Below are 22,446 nucleotides of genomic sequence, written 5' to 3' on the forward strand. Positions count from 1 at the left end.
CTGCAACTACACAATGGAAGTAAAGAAGAGTTTTCTTAGAATATAGGAAATCCCCTAGGGCGTCTTTTAGTACTACCATGCCCTGTGATTAAAATCAATGGAAAACTGCAACACCCCAATTCAGGCAGGATTACCAATGGCTCTGAAACTTCAGGAATGAAGGTTTGGATCACCCCATCAGGCAAAGAACCATGGCTAGCTGAAGTGCTTGCTGAGGGTAAGGGGAACATGGAATGGTTAATGGAAGAAGGTAGTTGGAAATATAAACTAAAACCACGTGATCAGTTACAGAAACGAGGACTGTAATGCTGTTTTGTTCAAGTTATACTGTTTAAGTTGTAAGATATCAAGTTTAAGAATGAATGTTGCCCAAGGATTAGCGCCCTATTCTGGAGAGATTTAACATGTTTCCAGTTATATGCAGGACAGTTGAGCATTGTTAGGTGAAAGAAAAAATGTGTTTTTTATTGTTTTTTTATTTAGAAATTAGGTATGGTTTAAGGTGATATGTATAGCTGTCAAGTTGACAAGGGGTGGACTGTCATGGTCAGGTTCATGTGTCAACTTGGCCAAGTGGTGGTACCTGTTTGTCTGGTTGGGCAAGTGCTAGCCTGTTGTGATGAGGACATTTCAGAGAATTAAATCATGATCACATCAGCTGCATCCACAGCTGATTCCATCTGTAATCAGCCACAGGGAATGTCTTCTGCAATGAGTGATGCTTAATATAATCACTGGAAGCCTTTTAAGGAGGATTCAGAAGAGACAGGCTCTCTTTCTGCTTCGGCCGGCAAGTCTCTCCTGTGGAATTCATCCAGACCCTCCACTGGAATCGTCAGCTTCACAGCCTGCCCTGTGGATTTTGGACTCTGTGTTCCCACAGTTACGTGAAACACTTTTATAAATTTTATATTTGCAAGTGTTTCCTGTTGATTCTGTTTCTCTAGAGAACCCTAACTAATACACAGAGTCACAAAGAAATCAAATTAACTTACCCAATATCATTCACTAATTTTAGTGCTGGAATTCAAACCAAAGCAGTAGGGCTCCGAAGTATGTGCTTTTTATCCACTTAATTAGACTGCCAGTCAAGCAGAGCTGAGAACAAAGCAGAAACTCAAAACCTGAAGCACTCCAACATTCATAGATAGGAAAAGAAAAGACAAAATTAGAGACAAATGAGTAGCCTGTAAGGTAGGATGGTGACTGAATCAAGAACGGCTTAAAAATTATTCAGGATACAGGTAGGAAGAGGGAGTAAAAAAAAGAGAGGAACCATAAAGTATTAAAATTGAGAGGGTAAAGAGATGGAAACAGCCCAAATGTCCATCACAGATGAGTGGCTTAACAAGCTGTGGTATATACATACAATGGAATATTATGCAGCTGTAATACAGAATAAAGTAATGAAGCATGTAACAACATGGGTGGACCTTGAGGACATTATGCTGAGTGAAATTAGCCAGAAACAAAAGGACAAAAAGTGTATGGTCTGACTGATATGAACTAACATTAATGAGTGAATCTGGAGAATCTCAATTAAGAACAGAGGTTTTCAAGAGACAGAAATAGGATAGAGATTAGGTAATCGGAGCCGAAGGGATACAGATTGTACAACAGGCCTGATAGTAAAAACTCAGAATTGGATAGCACAATACTACCTGATTGTAGCACAATAATGTAAGTACATTGAATGAAGCTGAATGTGAAAAGGATAGAGGGAGGAGGGCTGGGGGCACATATGAAACCAGAAAAAAGATAGACGATAAAGAATGAGATGGTGTAATCTATGAATGCCTACAGTGTACAATGATAGTGACTAAATGTAAGGAATGTCAATATTGCAGGGTACTGAAAATAGACGGTCATTCATATTTTAAAACTTCAACTTCTGTGTGAGACTAAAGCAAGAAATGCTTATTTGATATAAAATTTATATTTTGACTAGTACATTTCCTAATTTAACTTATATGGACAGTTTAATTGAATACCATAAGTACATGGACTCTTGAATAGAGAATGAGACTTTGTAGGTTTGTCCTGGTTAGTGTGATGCCCTGATAAATCCCAGAGTGATTTCAACAGTGAATAAAGAAGTATTTACAAAGTCCCCCCAGGGGAATGGGGAGAAAGTGGGAAAAATTCAACTTACCCATTTGGAGAATTCCTGACATTCTCTTAAGCAGTGGGACCAACCAAATCAATAGGCTGAGCTCTCAATCTTGGGGTTTGTCCCTATGCAACTTCTTCTTGCAAAGAATAGGCTAAGCATACTTAAAATAAGGCCTAAGAGTCACCTCAGAGAATATCTTTTGTTGCTCAGATGTGGCCTCTCTCAATCTCAGCCAACACGGCAAGCGAACTCACTTGCCCCACTCTACATGGGACATGACTTCCAGGGATGTATACCTCCCTGGCAATGTGGGACAGAAATCCTAGAATCAGCATCAAGGGATTGAGAAAACCTTCTCAACTGAAAGGAGGAAGAGAGAAATGAAACCAAAAAAAGTGTCAGTGGCTTAGAGATTTCAAACAGAGTCTGATGTGATCTTGGAGGTTATTCTTACGCATTATATGAATATCCCCTTTTTAGTTTATGGTGTATTAGAGTGGCTAGAGGGAAGTACTACCTCCACTGAAACTGCAGAGCTATGTTCCAGTAGCCATGTTTCTTTGAAAATAACTGTATAATGATATAGCTTTTACAATGTGACTGCGTGATTGTGAAAACCTTGTGTCTGATACTCCTTTTATCTACAGTATGGACAGATGAGTAAAAAAAAATGGGTAAGAAATAAATAACAGGGGGAACAAAGCTCAAAATAAATTGAGTAGACTGAAATACTAGAAGTCAATGAAAGGGAGTGATAAGGGGTATGGCATGTATGAGCTTTTCTTTTTTCTTTCTTTTGCTGGAGAGATGCAAATGTTCAAAACAATGATCATGGTGATGAATACACAACGATATGATGATTTTGTGAGCCACTGACTGTAACCATGTCGAGTGTTTTTATGTCAAGAATGTTTGTATGTTTGTTCATTGTTTATAATAAAAATATTTTTAAAAAAATTGAGAGGTCATATGGTAAGAATGTTCATGTTTGTATGGTGTTATGTTTTTTAAAAAAATTTTTAATTAAAAAAAGATACAGTAAAAAAAAAATTGAGAGGGTAGTGGTCAATCAGAGGGAGGGATAAAAGGTATGGTATTAAGAGTTCTTTGTTTTTTTCCTTTTATTTATTTCTCTGGAATAATGCAAATGTTCTAAAAAAATTATCATGGTGATGAATATACAACTATGTGATGATACTGTAGGCCACTGATTGTACACCATGTATGGAATAAATGTATGTGAAGATTTGCCAATAAAAATATTAAGAAAAAAATTGAGAGGGATACTGACAATCTTTGTGTGGATGAGGAAATACAGTTTCGGAGCGAATCAAGCATAGAAGTATTGTTAGTCATTGGGGTGTATGGGATTAGGAATATGTGACACTGGATTACCAGCTCAGTGCTCATTCTACAATTCCAAACTATAGTGGCAATGGTGGAATTTAAAGCCTGAATGATCTGTGAAATGGTAATATTAATAAGGATGAAAGTGACCAAAACATGACAGTTAATCTGAGCGTTTACCAAGACACAGGTATCATGCCAAGCACTTTACATTCATTTGCACAATACTTATAACTAAAATGTTATCATTCCCATTTTATAGAGGAAAAAAATTGAAGCCTATGAAGTTTCAATAATTTGCTCAAAGTAATGATTAGTGCTACAATAAGAATTCAGATCCTGGTCTGTCTTCAGCATTTTCTTAGTCATTATGTAATACTGCCTCCTTAAGAGTAACACTGCCAATCAAGAAAGGGAAAAAAAAGAAAAGAAAAGAAAGTAAGATTTAAGGAAGGAGTTAAAATAATTTGAGTTTGGACACATACAGTATGGGTTATCTACAGGACATACATGTGGAGACATTACGCAAGGAGTGGATAATTTTTTATTATTCCATGTAAAGAAAAATCCACTAATAAATCTAGAGTAGCTGGTATCCCCATGCAACTACAGCAGTATCTGGCATACAGAAGGTACAATTTAAATGCTCCCTACATGAATAATAATGATATCTGAGAACCATTCATGATTAAAATATGAGCAATCAAACAAGCAAAAAAATACCTAAACAATTGTATCAGAATCTGCCCCAATATTTTTTAAATGACACATAGGCAGATATCTAGAGAAAGGGAAAGAGAAGTTATTAAGAATTTATGTACTGTACACTAAGAATGCTTGTGTTTGCATGTTGATTATCAATAAAAATAGTAAAAATAAATAAAAAAGAATTTATGTATTAATATTTACATAATTAAGTAAAAACACTGAGGCACACATAAATCTCTCTTACATGAATGAGAGAGAATTCCAAGAGCTTTTCAAGAACCTGAAATAACTAACCCTCAAGGTCTTTCACTTGCCCTCTATATGATTCTGTGGTAAACTTACAATTTTTAATTTGATTTTCCAGTGCCCTGGTAATCAAAGAGGGTGCTTTTGGTGGTAGATATAAGCATTTTCATCACTGAAAGGATATATGCTATATAGCAAATTAGTAAATTGACTTTTAGATTTATAAATCAATCTATTGTGAATAAGATTAATACATCTTTTGGGATTAATCAATTCTAAGAGAGTAGATAAAAATATTAATTGCGAAGCCACAAAATTGAGAACAAGTCTCTTGACTTTGCTGAGCCCACTGCAAGCTCGTAAAACTCTATCTAATGAAGTGTCTCCAGACACAGCTCTCTTATATTTCAACAATCTCTCTTATAGTAATACCCAGGACACTATGAGTGGTGTACCTTCATTACTCTCCCATGTTAGACAAGCAAGTGCCTTAAGGCCATTTTCTCTTTATCACAGAACTCATCCCTAAAATATCTGCTGAATAAATTACCTCTAACAAATAGTTTATGTCACCAAGCTGTTGCTTTTCCAACTCTGGAAACTAAACAGTTCAGAATGTTTTGTGACATAAGTAAATTTAATAAGAAATGTGTTTCTAAGAAATGAGTTAACAAACATTTCCCAAGAACATAAATGGTACTTACTTTTAAACATATTGCCCTTCAACCAACTGGTTTTTAATATTTAAAGATATATCATTTATTCCTGAACACACACTTGCCTCCAATGGAGCAGGGAAAGCCAGAAGTACAGTAAGAAGAATAGACATTACCTTGCATTTTCAAAATATTATGCAAATAATACCTAAAAGAATAGATCGAAGCATTTCCAAAATTAATCCCTTGCCTTCATCTTTCCAAACCTTCCATCAGCAGAAAATAAACTCATAATAATATCCAGAAAAATTACTAAGTGCTTACTATCCAACAGCATATTAAAAGAATTATGCACCATGCTCTAGTGGGATTTATCCCTGGTATAAAAGATTGGTTCAAATGAAATCGATTAATTAACATCACATTAACAGGAAGTAGGAAATAAAACCTGCTCATCATCTCAATTGATGCAGAAAAGGCATTTGATAAAATACAGCAACCTTTCTCAATAAAAGCACCTAGAGCACTAGGAGTAGAAGAAAACTCCCTGAACATGATAAAAGGCATATATGAAAAGCCCACAACTAACATCCTACTTAATAGTGAAAGACTGAGAGCTTTCACTCTAAGATCAGGAACGAGACAAGGATGCCTGCTGTCACCACAATCACTGGACACTATAACGGAAGTTTTTGCCAGAGCAATTAGGCATACAAATTGGAACAGAAGAGATAAAACTTTCCCTATTTTCTATTTACATAGAAAATCCTGAAGGGGACTTCCAGAGAAGATGGCGGCTAAGTAAGACGCACGGATCTTAGTTTCTCCTCCAGGACAGCTACTAGGGGAGTAGAAACGATACAGAACAGCTCCCAAAGCCACGACAGAGATAAAAAAGACAGCGTACCCCATCCTGGAACGGCTGGCTGGCTGAGAGAACCCGCTATGGTGAGATCGCCGAGGCGCGCGGGCTTCACCAGGCGGCGCGGCAAGAGGTCGGAGTCACTCCCTTCCCCCTCCCCGGGCCGGCTGGGGGAATTGGACAGGCGGTCCCCTCAAACCACGGCGGCTGGCGCCCACACCACGCACGGCCCCCCCGGACCAACTGAGAGAATTGGATCGGAAATCCCCAGGCTGCGGAGAACGGTGACGGTGGGGGGGGGGCCCTTCCAAACCCGTGACTCCCCGGGAACGTGCACTCTCCCGGGCGGGACGCGGCGGCTGGCGCCCTCCCGCCACGCTTCGCGCCCCGGGCTGACTAGGAAATTCGGACGGGCACTTTCCCGGGCTGCGGCGGCCAGCGACCCTCCCCGCGTTTGGACCCCGGGCCAGCTGGCACTCTTTCAAGCCGCTTCGGCTAGCGAACCTCCCAGACGGCGAGAGTTTTCCAAAGTTAAAGGACCCACAGCACCTTTTACTGGTGGGACCCGCAGACAAACGTGAGCCACGAGCGCCACCTACTGGGCAGGATAAGAAAAACAGAACCCAGAGATTTCACAGAAAAATTTTACAACCTTGTTGGGTCCGACACCCAGGGAAATCTGACTAAATGCCCAGACGCCAGCAGCAGAAGATAACTGTCCACACTCAGAAGATTGAGAATATGGCCCAGTCAAAGGAACAAACCAATAGTTCAAATGAGATACAAGAGCTGAGACAACTAATGCTGAATATACGAACAGAAATGGAAAACCTCTTCAAAAACGAAATCGATAAATTGAGGGAGGACATGAAGAAGACATGAGCTGAACAAAAAGAAGAAATAGAAAAACTGAAAAAACAAATCACAGAACTTATGGAAGTGAAGGATAAAGTAGAAAAGATAGAAAAAACAATGGATACCTACAATGATAGATTTAAAGAGACAGAAGATAGAATTAGTGATTTGGAGGATGGAACATCTGAATTCCAAAAAGAAACAGAAACTATCGGGAAAAGAATGGAAAAATTTGAACACGGTATCAGGGAACTCAAGGACAATATGAACCGCACAAATATACGTGTTGTGGGTGTTTCAGAAGGAGAAGAGAAGGGAAAAGGAGGAGAAAAATTAATGGAAGAAATTATCACTGAAAACTTCCCAACTCTTATGAAAGACCTAAAATTACAGATCCAAGAAGTGCAGCGCACCCCAAAGAGATTAGACCCAAATAGGCGTTCTCCAAGACACTTACTAGTTAGAATGTCAGAGGTCAAAGAGAAAGAGAGGATCTTGAAAGCAGCAAGAGAAAAACAATCCATCACATACAAGGGAAACCCAATAAGACTATGTGTAGATTTCTCAGCAGAAACCATGGAAGCTAGAAGACAGTGGGATGATATATTTAAATTACTAAAAGAGAAAAACTGCCAACCAAGACTCCTATATCCAGCAAAATTATCCTTCAAAAATGAGGGAGAAATTAAAACATTCTCAGATAAAAAGTCACTGAGAGAATTTGTAACCAAGAGACCAGCTCTGCAAGAAATACCAAAGGGAGCACTAGAGTCAGATACAAAAGACAGAAGAGAGAGGTATGGAGAAGAGTGTAGAAAGAAGGAAAATCAGATATGATATATATAATACAAAAGGCAAAATGGTAGAGGAAAATATTATCGGTAGAGGAAAATATTATCCAAACAGTAATAACATTAATGTTAATGGACTAAATTTCCCAATCAAAAGACATAGACTGGCAGAATGGAGTAAAAAACAGGATCCTTCTATATGCTGTCTACAGGAAACACATCTTAGACCCAAAGATAAACATAGGTTGAAAGTGAAAGGTTGGGAAAAGATATTTCATGCAAACAACAACCAGAAAAGAGCAGGAGTGGCTACACTAATATCCAACAAATTAGACTTCAAATGTAAAGCAGTTAAAAGAGACAAAGAAGGATACTATCTACTAATAAAAGGAACAATTAAACAAGAAGACATAACAATCATAAATATTTACGCACCAAACCAGAATGCCCCAAAACACGTGAGGAATACACTGCAAACACTGAAAAGGGAAATAGACTCATATACCATAATAGTTGCAGACTTCAATTCACCACTCTCATCAATGGACAGAACATCTAGACAGAGGATCAATAAAGAAATAGAGAATCTGAATATTACTATAAATGAGCTAGACTTAACAGACATTTATAGGACATTACATCCCACAACAGCAGGATACACCTTTTTCTCAAGTGCTCATGGATCATTCTCAAAGATAGACCATATGCTGGGTCACAAAGCAAGTCTTAACAAATTTAAAAAGATTGAAATCATACACAACACTTTCTCGGATCATAAAGGAATGAAGTTGGAAATCAATAATAGGCGGAATGCCAGAAAATTCACAAATATGTGGAGGCTCAACAACACACTCCTAAACAACGACTGGGTCAAAGAAGAAATTGCTAGAGAAATTAGCAAATACTTCGAGGCAAATGAAAATAAAAACACAACATATCAAAACTTATGGGACGCAGCAAAGGCAGTGCTAAGAGGGAAATTTATTGCCCTAAATGCCTATATCAGAAAAGAAGAAAAGGCAAAAATTCAGGAATTAACTGTCCACTTGGAAGAACTGGAGAAAGAACAGCAAACTAATTCCAAAGCAAGCAAAAGGAAAGAAATAACAAAGATTAGTGCAGAAATAAATGAAATTGAAAACATGAAAACAATAGAGAAAATCAATAAGGCCAGAAGTTGGTTCTATGAGAAAATCAATAAGATTGATGGGCCCTTAGCAAGACTGACAAAAAGAAGAAGAGAGAGGATGCAAATAAATAAGATCAGAAATGGAAGAGGAGACATAACTACTGACCTCACAGAAATAAAGGAGGTAATAACAGGATACTATGAACAACTTTACGCTAATAAATACAACAATTTAGAGGAAATGGACGGGTTCCTGGAAAGACATGAACAACCAACTTTGACTCAAGAAGACATAGATGACCTCAACAAACCAATCACAAGTAAAAAAATTGAATCAGTCATTCAAAAGCTTCCTAAAAAGAAAAGTCCAGGACCAGACGGCTTCACATGTGAATTCTATCAAACATTCCAGAAAGAATTAGTACCAACTCTCCTCAAACTCTTCAAAAAAATCGAAGCGGAGGGAAAATTACCTAATTCATTCTATGAAGCCAACATCACCCTCATACCAAAACCAGGCAAAGATATTACAAAAAAAGAAAACTACAGGCCAATCTCTCTAATGAATATAGATGCAAAAATCCTCAACAAAATTCTAGCAAATCGTATCCAACAACACATTAAAAGAATTATACATCATGACCAAGTAGGATTCATCCCAGGTATGCAAGGATGGTTCAACATAAGAAAATCAATTAATGTAATACACCATATCAACAAATCAACGCAGAAAAATCACATGATCATCTCAATTGATGCAGAGAAGGCATTTGACAAGATTCAACATCCTTTCCTGTTGAAAACACTTCAAAGGATAGGAATACAAGGGAACTTCCTTAAAATGATAGAGGGAATATATGAAAAACCCACAGCTAATATCATCCTCAATGGGGAAAAATTGAAAACTTTCCCCCTAAGATCAGGAACAAGACAAGGATGCCCACTATCACCACTATTATTCAACATTGTGTTGGAGGTTCTAGCCAGAGCAATTAGACAAGAAAAAGAAATACAAGGCATCAAAATTGGAAAGGAAGAAGTAAAACTATCACTGTTTGAAGACGATATGATACTATACGTCGAAAACCCGGAAAAATCCACAACAAAACTACTAGAGCTAATAAATGAGTACAGCAAAGTAGCAGGTTACAAGATCAACATTCGAAAATCTGTAGCATTTCTATACACTAGCAATGAACAAGCGGAGGGGGAAATCAAGAAACGAATCCCATTTACAATTGCAACTAAAAGAATAAAATACCTAGGAATAAATTTAACTAAAGAGACAAAAAACCTATATAAAGACAACTACAAAATACTGCTCAAAGAAATCACAGAAGACCTAAATAGATGGAAGGGCATACCGTGTTCATGGATTGGAAGACTAAATATAGTTAAGATGTCAATCCTACCTAAATTGATTTACAGATTCAATGCACTACCAATCAAAATCCCAACAACTTATTTTTCAGAAATAGAAAAACCAATAAGCAAATTTATCTGGAAGGGCAGAGTGCCCCGAATCGCTAAAAACATCTTGAGGAAAAAAAACGAAGCTGGAGGTCTTGCCCTGCCCGACTTTAAGGCATATTATGAAGCCACAGTGGTCAAAACAGCATGGTATTGGCGTAAAGATAGATATATCGACCAATGGAATCGAACAGAGTGCTCAGATATAGACCCTCTCATCTATGGACATTTGATCTTTGATAAGGCAGTCAAGCCAACTCACCTGGGACAGAACAGTCTCTTCAATAAATGGTGCCTAGAGAACTGGATATCCATATGCAAAAGAATGAAGGAAGACCCATCTCTCACACCCTACACAAAAGTTAACTCAAAATGGATCAAAGATCTAAACATTAGGTCTAAGACCATAAAACAGTTAGAGGAAAATGTAGGGAGATATCTTATGAATCTTACAATTGGAGGCAGTTTTATGGACCTTAAACCTAAAGCAAGAGCACTGAAGAAGGAAATAAATAAATGGGAACTCCTCAAAATGAAACACTTTTGTGCATCAAAGAACTTCATCAAGAAAGTAGAAAGACAGTCTACACAATGGGAATCAATATTTGGAAATGACATATCAGATAAAGGTCTAGTATCCAGAATTTATAATGAGATTCTTCAACTCAACAAGAAAAAGACAGCCAACCCAATTACAAAATGGGAAAAAGACTTGAATAGACACCTCTCAGAGGAGGAAATACAAATGGCCAAAAGGCACATGAAGAGATGCTCAATGTCCCTGGCCATTACAGAAATGCAAATCAAAACCACAATGAGATATCATCTCACACCCACCAGAATGGCCATTATCAACAAAACAGAAAATGACAAGTGCTGGAGAGGATGTGGAGAAAGAGGCATACTTATTCACTGTTGGGGTGAATGTCAAATGGTGCAACCACTGTGGAAGGCAGTTTGGCGGTTCCTCAGAAAGCTGAATATAGAATTGCCATACGACCCAGCAATACCATTGCTGGGAATCTACTCAAAGGAATTAAGGGCAAAAACTCAAACGGACATTTGCACACCAATGTTTATAGCAGCGTTATTTACAATTGCAAAGAGATGGAAACAGCCAAAATGTCCATCAACAGACGAGTGGCTAAACAAACTGTGGTATATACATACGATGGAATATTATGCAGCTTTAAGGCAGGATAAACTTATGAAGCATGTAATAACATGGATGAACCTAGAGAACATTATGCTGAGTGAGTCTAGCCAAAAACTAAAAGACAAATACTGTATGGTCCCAATGATGTGAATCGACACTCGAGAATATACTTGGAATATGTCATTGGTAACAGAGTTCAGCAGGAGTTAGAAACGGGGTAAGATAATGGGTAATTGGAGCTGATGGGATACAGACTGTGCAATAGGACTAGATACAGAAACTCAAAAATGGACAGCACAATAATACCTAATTGTAAAGTAATCATGTTAAAACACTGAATGAAGCTACATCTGAGCTATAGGTTTTTGTTTTATTTTGTTTTGTTCTTACTATTATTACTTTTATTTTTTTCTCTACATTAACATTCTATATCTTTTTCGGTTGTATTGCTAGTTCTTCTAAACCGATGCAAACGTACTAAGAAACGATGATCATGCATCTATGTGATGATGTTAAGAATTACTGATTGCATATGTAGAATGGTATGATTTCTAAAAAAAAAAAAATGGACAGCACAGTACTACCTAATTGTAATGTAATTATGTTAAAACACTGAATGAAGCTGCACCTGAGCTATAGTTTTTTTCTTATATATTTTTGTATTTTTTATTTTTATTTTTATTTTTCTCTATATTATCATTTTATTTCTTTTTCTGTTGTCTTGCGATTTCTTTTTCTAAATCGATGCATATGTACTAAGAAATAATGATCATACATCTATGTGATGATATTAAGAATTACTGATTGCATATGTAGAATGGAATGATTTCTAAATGTTGTTAGTTAATTTTTTTTAATTAATAAAAAAAAAATGTAAGGGAAAAAAAAAATCCTGAAAAATCCATAACAAAGCTCCAACAGCTAATAAATAAACTCAGTAAAGTGGTGAGGTACAAGACAAACAGCCAAAAATCAATCTGCTTCTATATATAAACAATGAACTGGAAGAAGAAATTAAGAAAAAAAATTCGATTCACAATAGCAATAAAAGAATCAAATATCTAGGAATAAACTTAACTAAGGATGTAAAAGTCTTGTGCACAGAAATCTACAAAACAGTGCTAAAAGAAACTAAAGACGACTTAAGTAACTGGAAGGATATTTCATATTCATGAATTGGAAGACCAAATATCATTAAGCTGTCAATACTACCCAAAGTAATTTATAAATTCAATGCAATCCCAATCAAAATTCCAACAATTTTCTTTGCAGAAATGGAAAAGCCAATTATCAAATTTATAAGGAAGGATAAGGGGCCCTGAATAGCTTAAATCACCTTGAAAAAAAGAATGAAGTTAGAGAATTCATACTTTTCAATCTTAAAACTTATTATAAAGCCACAGTAATCAAAATGTCTGGTATTGGCCCAAGGACAGTCATACAGACCAAAGAAATAAAACTGAGAGCTCAGATATCAACCCTCATATTATATTCAACCAATTTATGACAAGGTGGCAAAGACCATTCAATTTGAAAAGACAAGTCTCTTTAACAGATGGTGCTGGGAAAACTGTATGTCCATTTGCAAATGGACACCCTACCTAACTTCATATAAAAAAAATCAATTCAAAATGGATCAAAGAGCTAAACTTGCAAATTCCTAGAAGAAACAACAAAGCAACTTCAGGACCTCCTGTCAGGCAACAGCTTCTTAGGCTTTAAACTCAAACCACAAGTAACAAAAGATAAAATAGATAAATGGGACAAAATCAAACTTTAAAACTTTTGTTCTTCAAAGGACTTTATCATGCAAGTAGAATGACAACCAACACAATGGAGAAAATATCTGTAAACCACATATCCAGTAAAGGATTAATATCCAGATTTACAAAGAAATCCTTCAGCTTAACAACAGGCAAACAACCCAATTTAAAAATGGTCAAAGGCTGCCTCTTCAGATGTCTGTAAAATTGGTGTTATTGGTACTGTGCCTGTGGGCTGAATGGAGACTGGTGTTCTCAAACCAGGCATGATAGTCACCTTTGCTCCAGTCAATGTTAGAACTGGAGTCAAGTCTGTTGAAAGGCCCCGTGACAATTTGAGTGAAGCTCTTCCTGGGGATAATGTGGACTCCAACATCAAGAATGTGTCAGTAGATGTTCATCATGGCAATGTGTCTGGTGACAGCATAAATGACCTACCAATGTAAGCAGCTGGTTTCACTGCTCATGTGATTATTCTAAACCATCCAGGCCAAATCAATATTGACCGTGGATATCACACAGTTCACATTGCTCCCAAGTTTGCAGAGCTGAAGGAGATCGCTATTCTAGCAAGAAGTTGGAAAATGCTCAAATTCCTGAAATCTGATGATGCTGTCATCATTGATAATGGTTCCTGGCAAGCCCATGTGTGTTGAGAGTTTCTCTATCCTCCTCAGACACCTATATCCATTTAGCTGTCCGTAATATGAGACAGATAGTTGCTGTGGGTGTCATCAAGGCAGTGGACAAGAAGACTGCTGGAGCTGGCAAGATCACCAAGTCTGCCCAGAAAGCTCAGACAGCTAAATGAATATTACCTATAACACCTGCCACCCCAGTCGTAATCAGTGGTGGAAGAATGGTCAGAACTATTTTGTCTCAATTGGCCATTTAAGTTTAATAGTAAAAAACTAGTTAATAATAATACACTGTAAAGCCTTCAGAAGGAAAAAAATGTTTTGTAGACCATTTGTTTTCATGTGGCAGTTTTAAGTTATCAGTTTTTAAAATCAGTACGTTTTAAATAGCAACAAAAACCAAAAAATCTGTCACACAATTCTGAGACCTATTAAAACAAAGTTTAATGAGAAACTTCTGTCTTCTTCTGAAAGGTCAGCCTTGAACTGCTTAGGTAAAAGATTCAACCTATTTCTGGTGTCCCATCTGCTGAAATTTGATATTTCAGGGTAAAGTTTTGTTAGGACAGAAATTAAGTTTCTTTTTTTCACCTCTAAGTGGGGGGATCATGAGTTAAGCTGTTTTAAGTACTTAATAAAATACAGTGGTTTGTCAGTTGCAATCTTGGTTAATATGGAAAAGCAGAGGGCAATTTGTAATATATATAAGTTTCTTTAGGTCTAAAGGCCATGTGTTGCCTATAGGAAGAAAAAAAAAAGTCAAAAGAGTTGAACCGAGCTTGCTCCAAAGATATGCAAATAGCCAGAAAGTATATGAATAGTTGGTCAATATCACTCACTGTGCTGGTTTGAAAAAGCAGTGCACCCCAGAAAAGCCATGTCCTTTAATCCTGATTCAATATTGTAGGGTGGAAACTGTGCACTGTTTCCATGGAGATGTGACACACCCAACTGTGGGTGTGATCTTTATTAGGAGATGTGACTCTGCCCACTCAACGTTGGTCTTGATTAGTTTAATAGATTCCCTTGAAAAGGGAAACATTTTGGAGAAACTTCAGATGCAGACAGTAGGAGAACAACTGTTTCAGAGCCAACACAGACATGGACATTTGGAAATCTATGGATTGCCAACAGAGAGAGCAGACATTTAGACACAGGCAAAACCCAGCAGAAATTGCCATATGCCTTCCCATGAGAAACAAGCCAGAACCCTGAGTTGTTTCCCAGAGGAGATAAGTGAAGGCCCAAAAATGCTTATGGGGAAACCACTGGCATCAGAAGCTAGAAGCAAGAGAACTGGGAACAAGGACCAGGAGATGCCAGCCATATGTCTTCCCATGTGACAGACATCCACCTTTCTTGAGTCAAGGCATCTGTCTCTGGATACCTTAGTTTGGACATTTTTATGGCCTTAAAACTGTAAACCTGTAACTTAATAAATTCTCTTTTTAAAAGCCGTTCCATTTCTGGTATATCGCATTCCAGCAGCATTTAACAAACTAACACACTAACCATCAGGGAAACAAATTAAAACCCCAATGAGATATCATTTCATCTCCATTAGAATGGCTGCTATTTTTTTTAAAAAGCTGAAAATAACAAGTGTTGGAGAGAACGCAAAGAACTAGGAAAACTCATTCATTGCTGATGGCAATGTAAAATGGTACAATTGTTATGTAAGACAGTTTGGCAGTTTCTCAGAAAGCTAAGTATAGGAAGTACCACATTACCTGGCAATCCCACTACTAGATATATACCCCAAAGAATTGAAATCACAGACTCAGATATTTTCACACTGATATCCGTAACAGCATTATTAATAACTGTCAAAAGATGGAAGCAACCCATGTCCATCAACCAATAAATGGATAAATAAATGTGCCATAAACGTACAATGGAATATTGCTCAGCCATAAAAAGGAATGAAGTCCTGATAGATGGGACAACATGGATGACCTTGAAGATATCATGTTGAGTGGAAATAAGCCAGAAACTGAAGGACAAATATTAAAGGATCTTGCTGTTTTGAGACAATTAGAATAAACTAACTCATAGAGTCAGAATCTAGAATATAAGATACCAGGGGCTGGTTGGGGATAGGGAATGGGAAATTAAGGTTTACAATGTACAGGGTTCCTATTTGGAAAAACAGAAATGTTTTGGTAATGGATAGTGATGATGGTAGCAAAACATGTATGCATGCAAAATTAACAGCACTGAAATATATATCTGAATATGATTAAAAGGGGAAATTCCTAGATTGTATATATCATAACAAAACAAACTTTAAACAAATTCCATGCAATTTACACTACTCAAACAATGAATCCTAAGTTAAACCATGGACTTTTAACAGTACAATTGTAGAAATGTGCTATCATTAATTATAACAAATGTTCCACACCAATGAAAGGTGTTGGTGGTAAGGTAGTTGATGGGAATCCTGTATTTTATTCATGATTGTTCTGTGAATTCACAATTTAACTAATAATATTAAAAAGTTTAAATAGTTTAACTCAAAGATTCAACTATGTGGGGGACCGAAAATTATTCACTTCCACTTACAAAGCCCAGTAAAATAAAATTTTCAAATGAATTTAAAGCTACTTCTTTACTACAATGTCTAAGGTCTGCACTAGAAAACATAAAGATTAAGAGAAGCAGAAAGGCTCTCAAAGCAAAATGCTTTAAAAGCTAGATCGCTGCAAGTATGTATTTTGCTTAGAAGCAATAAAAATTAAATTTCTTATCATTTTAGATTTGCCTCTTCCCTGTTTAGTCCATTTCCTTATTAAGGATTTCCTTAGATGTTCTAGTTCACGAACTTTAACCACTAAATACGTGTACTTCTCTTAGATGTCTTTTATGTTCTTGAGAATAAGTTCTTCATAAAAGTTTATTCCAATTATGCAGGTTTTCGGGAAAAGCGCTGAACCAAAGACAAGAGTAGCTACAAAGTAAATCTCCACTTAAGAAGTTACAGATGTCATGTCCCAGCAGGAAAGCAATGAAAGGTTCCCTTACTCTGCCCTTTCAGCAGCCCGATATCAGGATCCTAGATCATTCTCGACACATCCATCACCTGCCTGTCTCCCACAACAGTCCTTCTCCAAGTCTCTTCTCCCAGCTATCTCAAAAAAAGACTCCAAGGATCTGTCACATACACCCCTAGCCTCGGCCCCATTTCTCAACCTTCAATTCGCCTGTCAAAAAGCAAAGAAGGTTAACGCATCTCTCCCAACAAAAAGTGAGATCACGGAGCGGGTGCTAATAAAAAACCTTGTTCCATTCACATCAAACCTAGAGAGGCGGCGGCAGAGAAACGTGTCTGGCGGGATGGAGTTAGGAACGACGTTCCCCACGTGGACCTAGAGAGATGGTACCCAACTCACCAGGCCATCGATCTGTACTTGCTTCACAGCCCAGTCTCCGGAGCCGCCTTTGCCTTTTCCTTTCCCGGCTGCACCGGTGTTGGTGGTGGAAGAAGAGGCAGCGGAGCTGGTACCTTCCTTGCGGGACGCCATGTTCCCAGCCAGACAGGAAAAAAGAGAAACTGACTATTCGGAAGCGGAAGTAGAGCTCGCGTGACGTTGCGCGCAAACCCCTGTTCGCGGGGCGGAGTTAGGAGGATAGTAGAGCGTGGGTCCCGCCTACCTCCTCTTTCCAGACTCTTTCCCGGGCAGGATCTTTTGCGCACGCGCATTCTGCGTTTGCCGTTCTGTCGCTGTGTTTTAATACAAATATAGATGTTTCTTAACGTTTTCTATTTTATGCTTAGGCATTCTCCATTAGACAGATGATCATAACATTATGCTCGCATTTCTGTAACGTCTCATACAGTATAAGTGCTTTCACTTCTATTTTTTTAATACCCGTTTCCAATCCTGCAAACTATAAGCGCTATATCAGCTCGCATTATACATATTAGGAAACATAGACATGATTTGCTCGACATCATTCTGTTAGTTAGGGAAGAGCCGGTATGGCATAATTTGTCTTATATAATTTTAGTTAGTAGTCTCCAACCACTTAGCTTGTACGAAAATGGATTAAAAATGGGACTTCTGTCAGAATTACCAGAACTAATAGCCCTTCGCAGCTACTAGTTTCATATAGATATTAACGTGAATATAGTAAAAGAGCAGTTATTATGTAAAGTGTTAAACGATGATCCAAAACGTATTTCCTAAAAACACCTGACTTATGACACACTGCTCTGAAATAAGCATCTTAATTCTTTAAAAGAGTACTTGACAATTTAGAAAGCCTTCTTTCTCATTCAGTGGAGAATGTTCTTCATTCAATTGTATGTATTTAGAACTGAATGAAGTAAGTAGATATGTCAATGAAGGATGATGATTCCTGCCCTGAAATATTTTATTGTCTTTGTTGTTGGGGTGTTTTAGTTTCACAGGCTGCTCAAAGGAGATACCATGAAATGGGCTGGCTTTAAACACTTGAAATATATTAGCTTTCTGTTTGAGACCCATGGGAATGTCCAAATCCAGGCATCATCAAGCCATACGTTCTTCTGGAAGACCAGCTGCCAGAGTTCCTTGGCTCCTCTGACAAATGGCAAGGCTCATGGCAGTTTCTGTTGGTCTCTCCCTTTTCCTCCAGATTTCCTTACTTTCAGCTTCTTGGTTCCACAGCCTTTTTCTCCTTATTCATGCTATTTATAAAAGACACCAGTAAGAGGATTAACACCTATCCTGAATGAGGTGGGTTATACCTTAACTGAAGTACCCTCATAAAAAATTCCTACTTAAAATGGGTTTACACACGCAGGAATGGATTAGATTGAAGAACATGTTTTTCTGGGATACATACTGCTCCAAACCACCACATGGTAGGAGAGGGAGTGTTGTATATGGGAACAAAAATAGTTACACCTGATGAGGGTTTCCAGGACACATTCCTGATACAAAATGAAAAGTTAATATTTGGTATTTTCTAGTGTTCCATAAATGTATAAGTATTGAAAATTGATCATGGTAAATTACACTAGTAAACAGAAATCGAAGGAAAAATCATAAAGAAGGCATAGACGGTCAGGGAAAGGAGAAGGAAGAGAAGGGAAGGGAGGGGAGGGAAGGAAGGGAAAAACAGAATTGGAAGTTTGTGTATGCCACTGGGTAGATGGAATAATGCGGATCATAGAATACCTAAGCTACTTCTGAACAATAATAAATGTATTTGCTTTATCCTATGATTTACAAACAATTATTTTACAAAATTACTGTACCAATGTTATCACTAACAATAAAACCACAGAGTAAATTTTAAATTTTCTTTTCAATGTATTGTCATTAGAAATATCCCACTAAGATTTTTTAATTAAAAAAAAGATTTGAAGTCATATGTGCTAAATACTTCACATAGGTTCTTGGTTTTTTGTTTGTTTTTTTGTTTCGTTTGGTTTGGTTTGGGTTTTTTTGCATGGGCAGGCACTGGGAAATGAACCTGGATCTCGGGCATGGCAGGCAAGAACTGGGCCTGCTGCACCACCATGGCCAGCCCCATAGGTTATTTTAAACTGACCCAATGTGGTGATTGCAGCCCTTCTGAAATAGTACTCCTCAGAGTGCAAAGAAAAATAAAAAAGAAATCAAGGTCCCTGAGTTGCTTCCAGAGAACTCTTTTGTTGCTCAGATGTAGCCTCTCTCCCTCTCTCTCTCCCTCCCCACCCCAAGTAAAATCATTGCCCTCTGTGCTGATTTGAAACTGTTATGTACCCCCCAAAAATCCTTGCTCTTCTAATCCTGATTCAATATTGTAGGGTGAGATTTTTTTATTAGATTGTTTCCATGGAGATGTGACATATCCAATTGTGTATGACCATTTAATTAGATTATTTCCATGCAGATGTAACATACTCCATTGTGGATGTGACTTTTTCATTAGGTGGAGATGTGGTGGATCTTGATTACTTTACTGGAGACATTAAAAAGCAGACACATGGAAACATTTAGGAGAAAATTTAGACACAAAGGTTTGGAAATGCAGAAGCCTCAGGAGTTTCAAGGAGCTGAGAGAGCTGACAGAAGCTATACGGGAACCAGAGCCCAACAGATGTCACCATGTGCCTTCCCATGACACACTAAGGTAAGAGATGAAACCCAGAGTTCTTCTCCAGAGCAGCTAAGTCAGGACCCACAGACGCCTAAAGAGAAAGCCACTGGAATCAGAAGCTACAGGCAACGGAACCAGGAACAAGGACAAGCAGATACCAGCCACGTGCCTTCCCATGTGATAGACACTGGCCTTTCTTCGGAGTCAAGGTATCTTTCTTTGGATGCCTTGGTTTGGACATGTTTAAGGCCTTAGAACTGTAAAACCTGTAGCTTAATAAATCCCCTTTGTTAAAACTGATCCGTTTTTGGTATATTGCGTTCCAGAAGCTTTAATACACCAAAATACCAATACCCTTATTCCTATGTGGAACATGATGTCCACGGATGTAAGCCTCCCTAGCAATGTGGGATATGACTCCCAAGGATGAGTCATGACCCTGGCACAATGGGATCAACAATGAATACCTTACCAAAAGGGGGGAAAGAAATGTAACAAGGTATCAGTGGCTAAAAGATTTCAGAGAGAGCCAGGAGGTTATTCTGGAGGTTACTCATATGCAAGCTTCAACTAGATATAAAGGAATTAAGGGAAAAAATGCCTGAAAAGTAGAATTTGAATTAGGAAAGCAATATAAACATCCTAGCCAGAAAACACCTAGAAGAAGTAATGACATTTCATTCCTGGATCAGTGTCTGCCCCTTTCTTAGTAGGCACCATGGCTGATTCCTCTACCCCTCACCAGTCTTTAAATATTGAAGAGCACCAGTGTTCCCCAGTGTTCCCAGAGCACCAGTGTTCCAAAACTTTGGCATCATCCTTGATTCCTCTGTTTCCCTTAAACCCCACTGCTGATCCATCACTAAATCCTAAAAGCTCTATCTTAAAAATATGTTTATTGATGAATTGACAGGAGGGCATGGGAATCTTTTTTTGTTATTTTTATTGACAAATTTTCATGCATATACAGTCCATACATAGTGTACAATCAATGCTCACAATATCATCACATAGTTTTGTATTCATCACAATCATCATTTTTAGAACATTTGCATCACTCTAGAAAAAGAAATGAAAAGGAAAAACTCATACATTCCATACCCCTTACCCCTCACTTTCATTGACCACTAGTATTTCAATCTAAACAACTTTTTACCCCTTATCACCCAATTATTTATTAATTTTTATCCATGTTTTTTTTTTTTACTCATCTGTCCATATCCTGGATAAAAGGAGCAACAGATACAAGATTTTCGCAATCATAGTCACTATTTCATTTTACAATCATCTTCATGAATCAAGGCTACTACACAGCTCAACAGATTCTTCCCTCTAGCCACTCTAATACACCATAAACTAAAAAGGAATATCTATACAATGCATAAGAATAACCTCCAGGATGTCCTTTCCACTCTATTTGAAATCTCTCAGGCACTGAAACTTTGCGATCTCATTTTTCTCTTCCCCCTTTTGGTCAAGAAGGCTTTCTCCTGGCTCCTGACTCATCCTGGGATTTCTGTTCCATGTTTCCAGAGAGATTTACACCCCTGGGAGTCATGTCCACATAGCGGGGAGGGCAGTGAGTTCACCTGCCACATTGGCTTAGAGAAACAGACCACATCTGAGCAACAAAAGAGGTTCCCTGGGGATGACCCTTAGGCCTAAATTTAAGTAGGCTTAGCCTATCCTTTGCCAGAATAAGTTTCATAGGGGCAAACCCCAAGAAGGAGGGCTCAGCCTATTGATTTGGTTGTCCTCACAGCTTGTGAGAATATCAGTAATTCTCCAAATGGGGAAGTCCTTTCTCCCCAGTCTTCCAAGAAGACCTTCCAAATACTTCTTTATTCACTCCTCTGATTACTCTGGGGTATATTGAGGCATCACACTAACCTGGACAAACCAACAAGATCTTACACCCTATTCAAGATCCCTTGTAATTATAGTGTTCAACTAAACTCACCATACAAGTTAAAATAGATAATGGGCACTGGAATCTTGCAGTGGGCAGGGCTAGCATGTGTCTTAGTGCTCCCAGGCATCCCCCACCAGGGGCCCTTTGTACACTGTACACCATCACCCAGGGGCCCAGCAAACTGGTCAAGCAGCACCGCAAAGGTCCCACACAGTAGCAGCAGTGGCTTGGAGTTTCTAAAATGCAAGCAGTCTGCCCTGCACACACACACGCCCCTACTGCCCAGCCACTAGGACCCCTGGCCCCTATTGAGCTGGGGTTCCAGGCTTGAGTTCAATCAGGTGAATGGCCGGCAGCCCCTGCCACATCCCCACCCCTTGATGTGGCCCAGGAGACCTACATATTCGCCCACCAGGAGAATGTCTACTTTGTGTCCAAAGCCTGGCAATGGGGGGAGCAGCAGTTCTTGGCTAGAATCACCAACTGCTCATGACCACTGCCTCAGAAGGAATGTTGCGGGTGCCAGCCTGGCCCTGCCCCACTGCGGACCCTCTGCCCACCACACCTGCCAGCATTTGGATTTTTGTAGCTGCTGTTCCCCAGCCTGACCATCCCAGGTTGCCAGGGGTAAGGGGTAGAACTCTGACCTCAATCCTGCTCACTGTGGCCCGGGCCAGGCACTTGGAGCTGCCAGGGAGAAGCTCTAGGCAAATAAAGTGAGAAATTGA

The 22,446-nt window shown here is 38.4% G+C and overlaps 1 protein-coding gene and 1 pseudogene across 1 annotated transcript in view; one reads left to right on the plus strand and one right to left on the minus strand.

The window, feature by feature from the left end:
* Nucleotides 1–17,308, minus strand: part of EIF3H (eukaryotic translation initiation factor 3 subunit H) — a 138,667-nt gene extending 121,359 nt beyond the window's left edge. Inside the window, exon 1 of the mRNA XM_077167518.1 lies at nucleotides 17,127–17,308. Within this exon, the coding sequence (XP_077023633.1) occupies nucleotides 17,127–17,258 (132 nt within the window). The 5' untranslated portion in view covers nucleotides 17,259–17,308. The remainder of the gene's footprint in view (nucleotides 1–17,126) is intronic.
* A 4,513-nt stretch (nucleotides 17,309–21,821) lies between these two features.
* Nucleotides 21,822–22,211, plus strand: LOC143686871 (MAPK regulated corepressor interacting protein 2 pseudogene; annotated as a pseudogene).
* Nucleotides 22,212–22,446: the final 235 nt, after the last annotated feature.

This window comes from Tamandua tetradactyla, chromosome 6, assembly GCF_023851605.1.
Source record: "Tamandua tetradactyla isolate mTamTet1 chromosome 6, mTamTet1.pri, whole genome shotgun sequence".
In the NCBI taxonomy this organism is placed as follows: domain Eukaryota; kingdom Metazoa; phylum Chordata; class Mammalia; order Pilosa; family Myrmecophagidae; genus Tamandua; species Tamandua tetradactyla.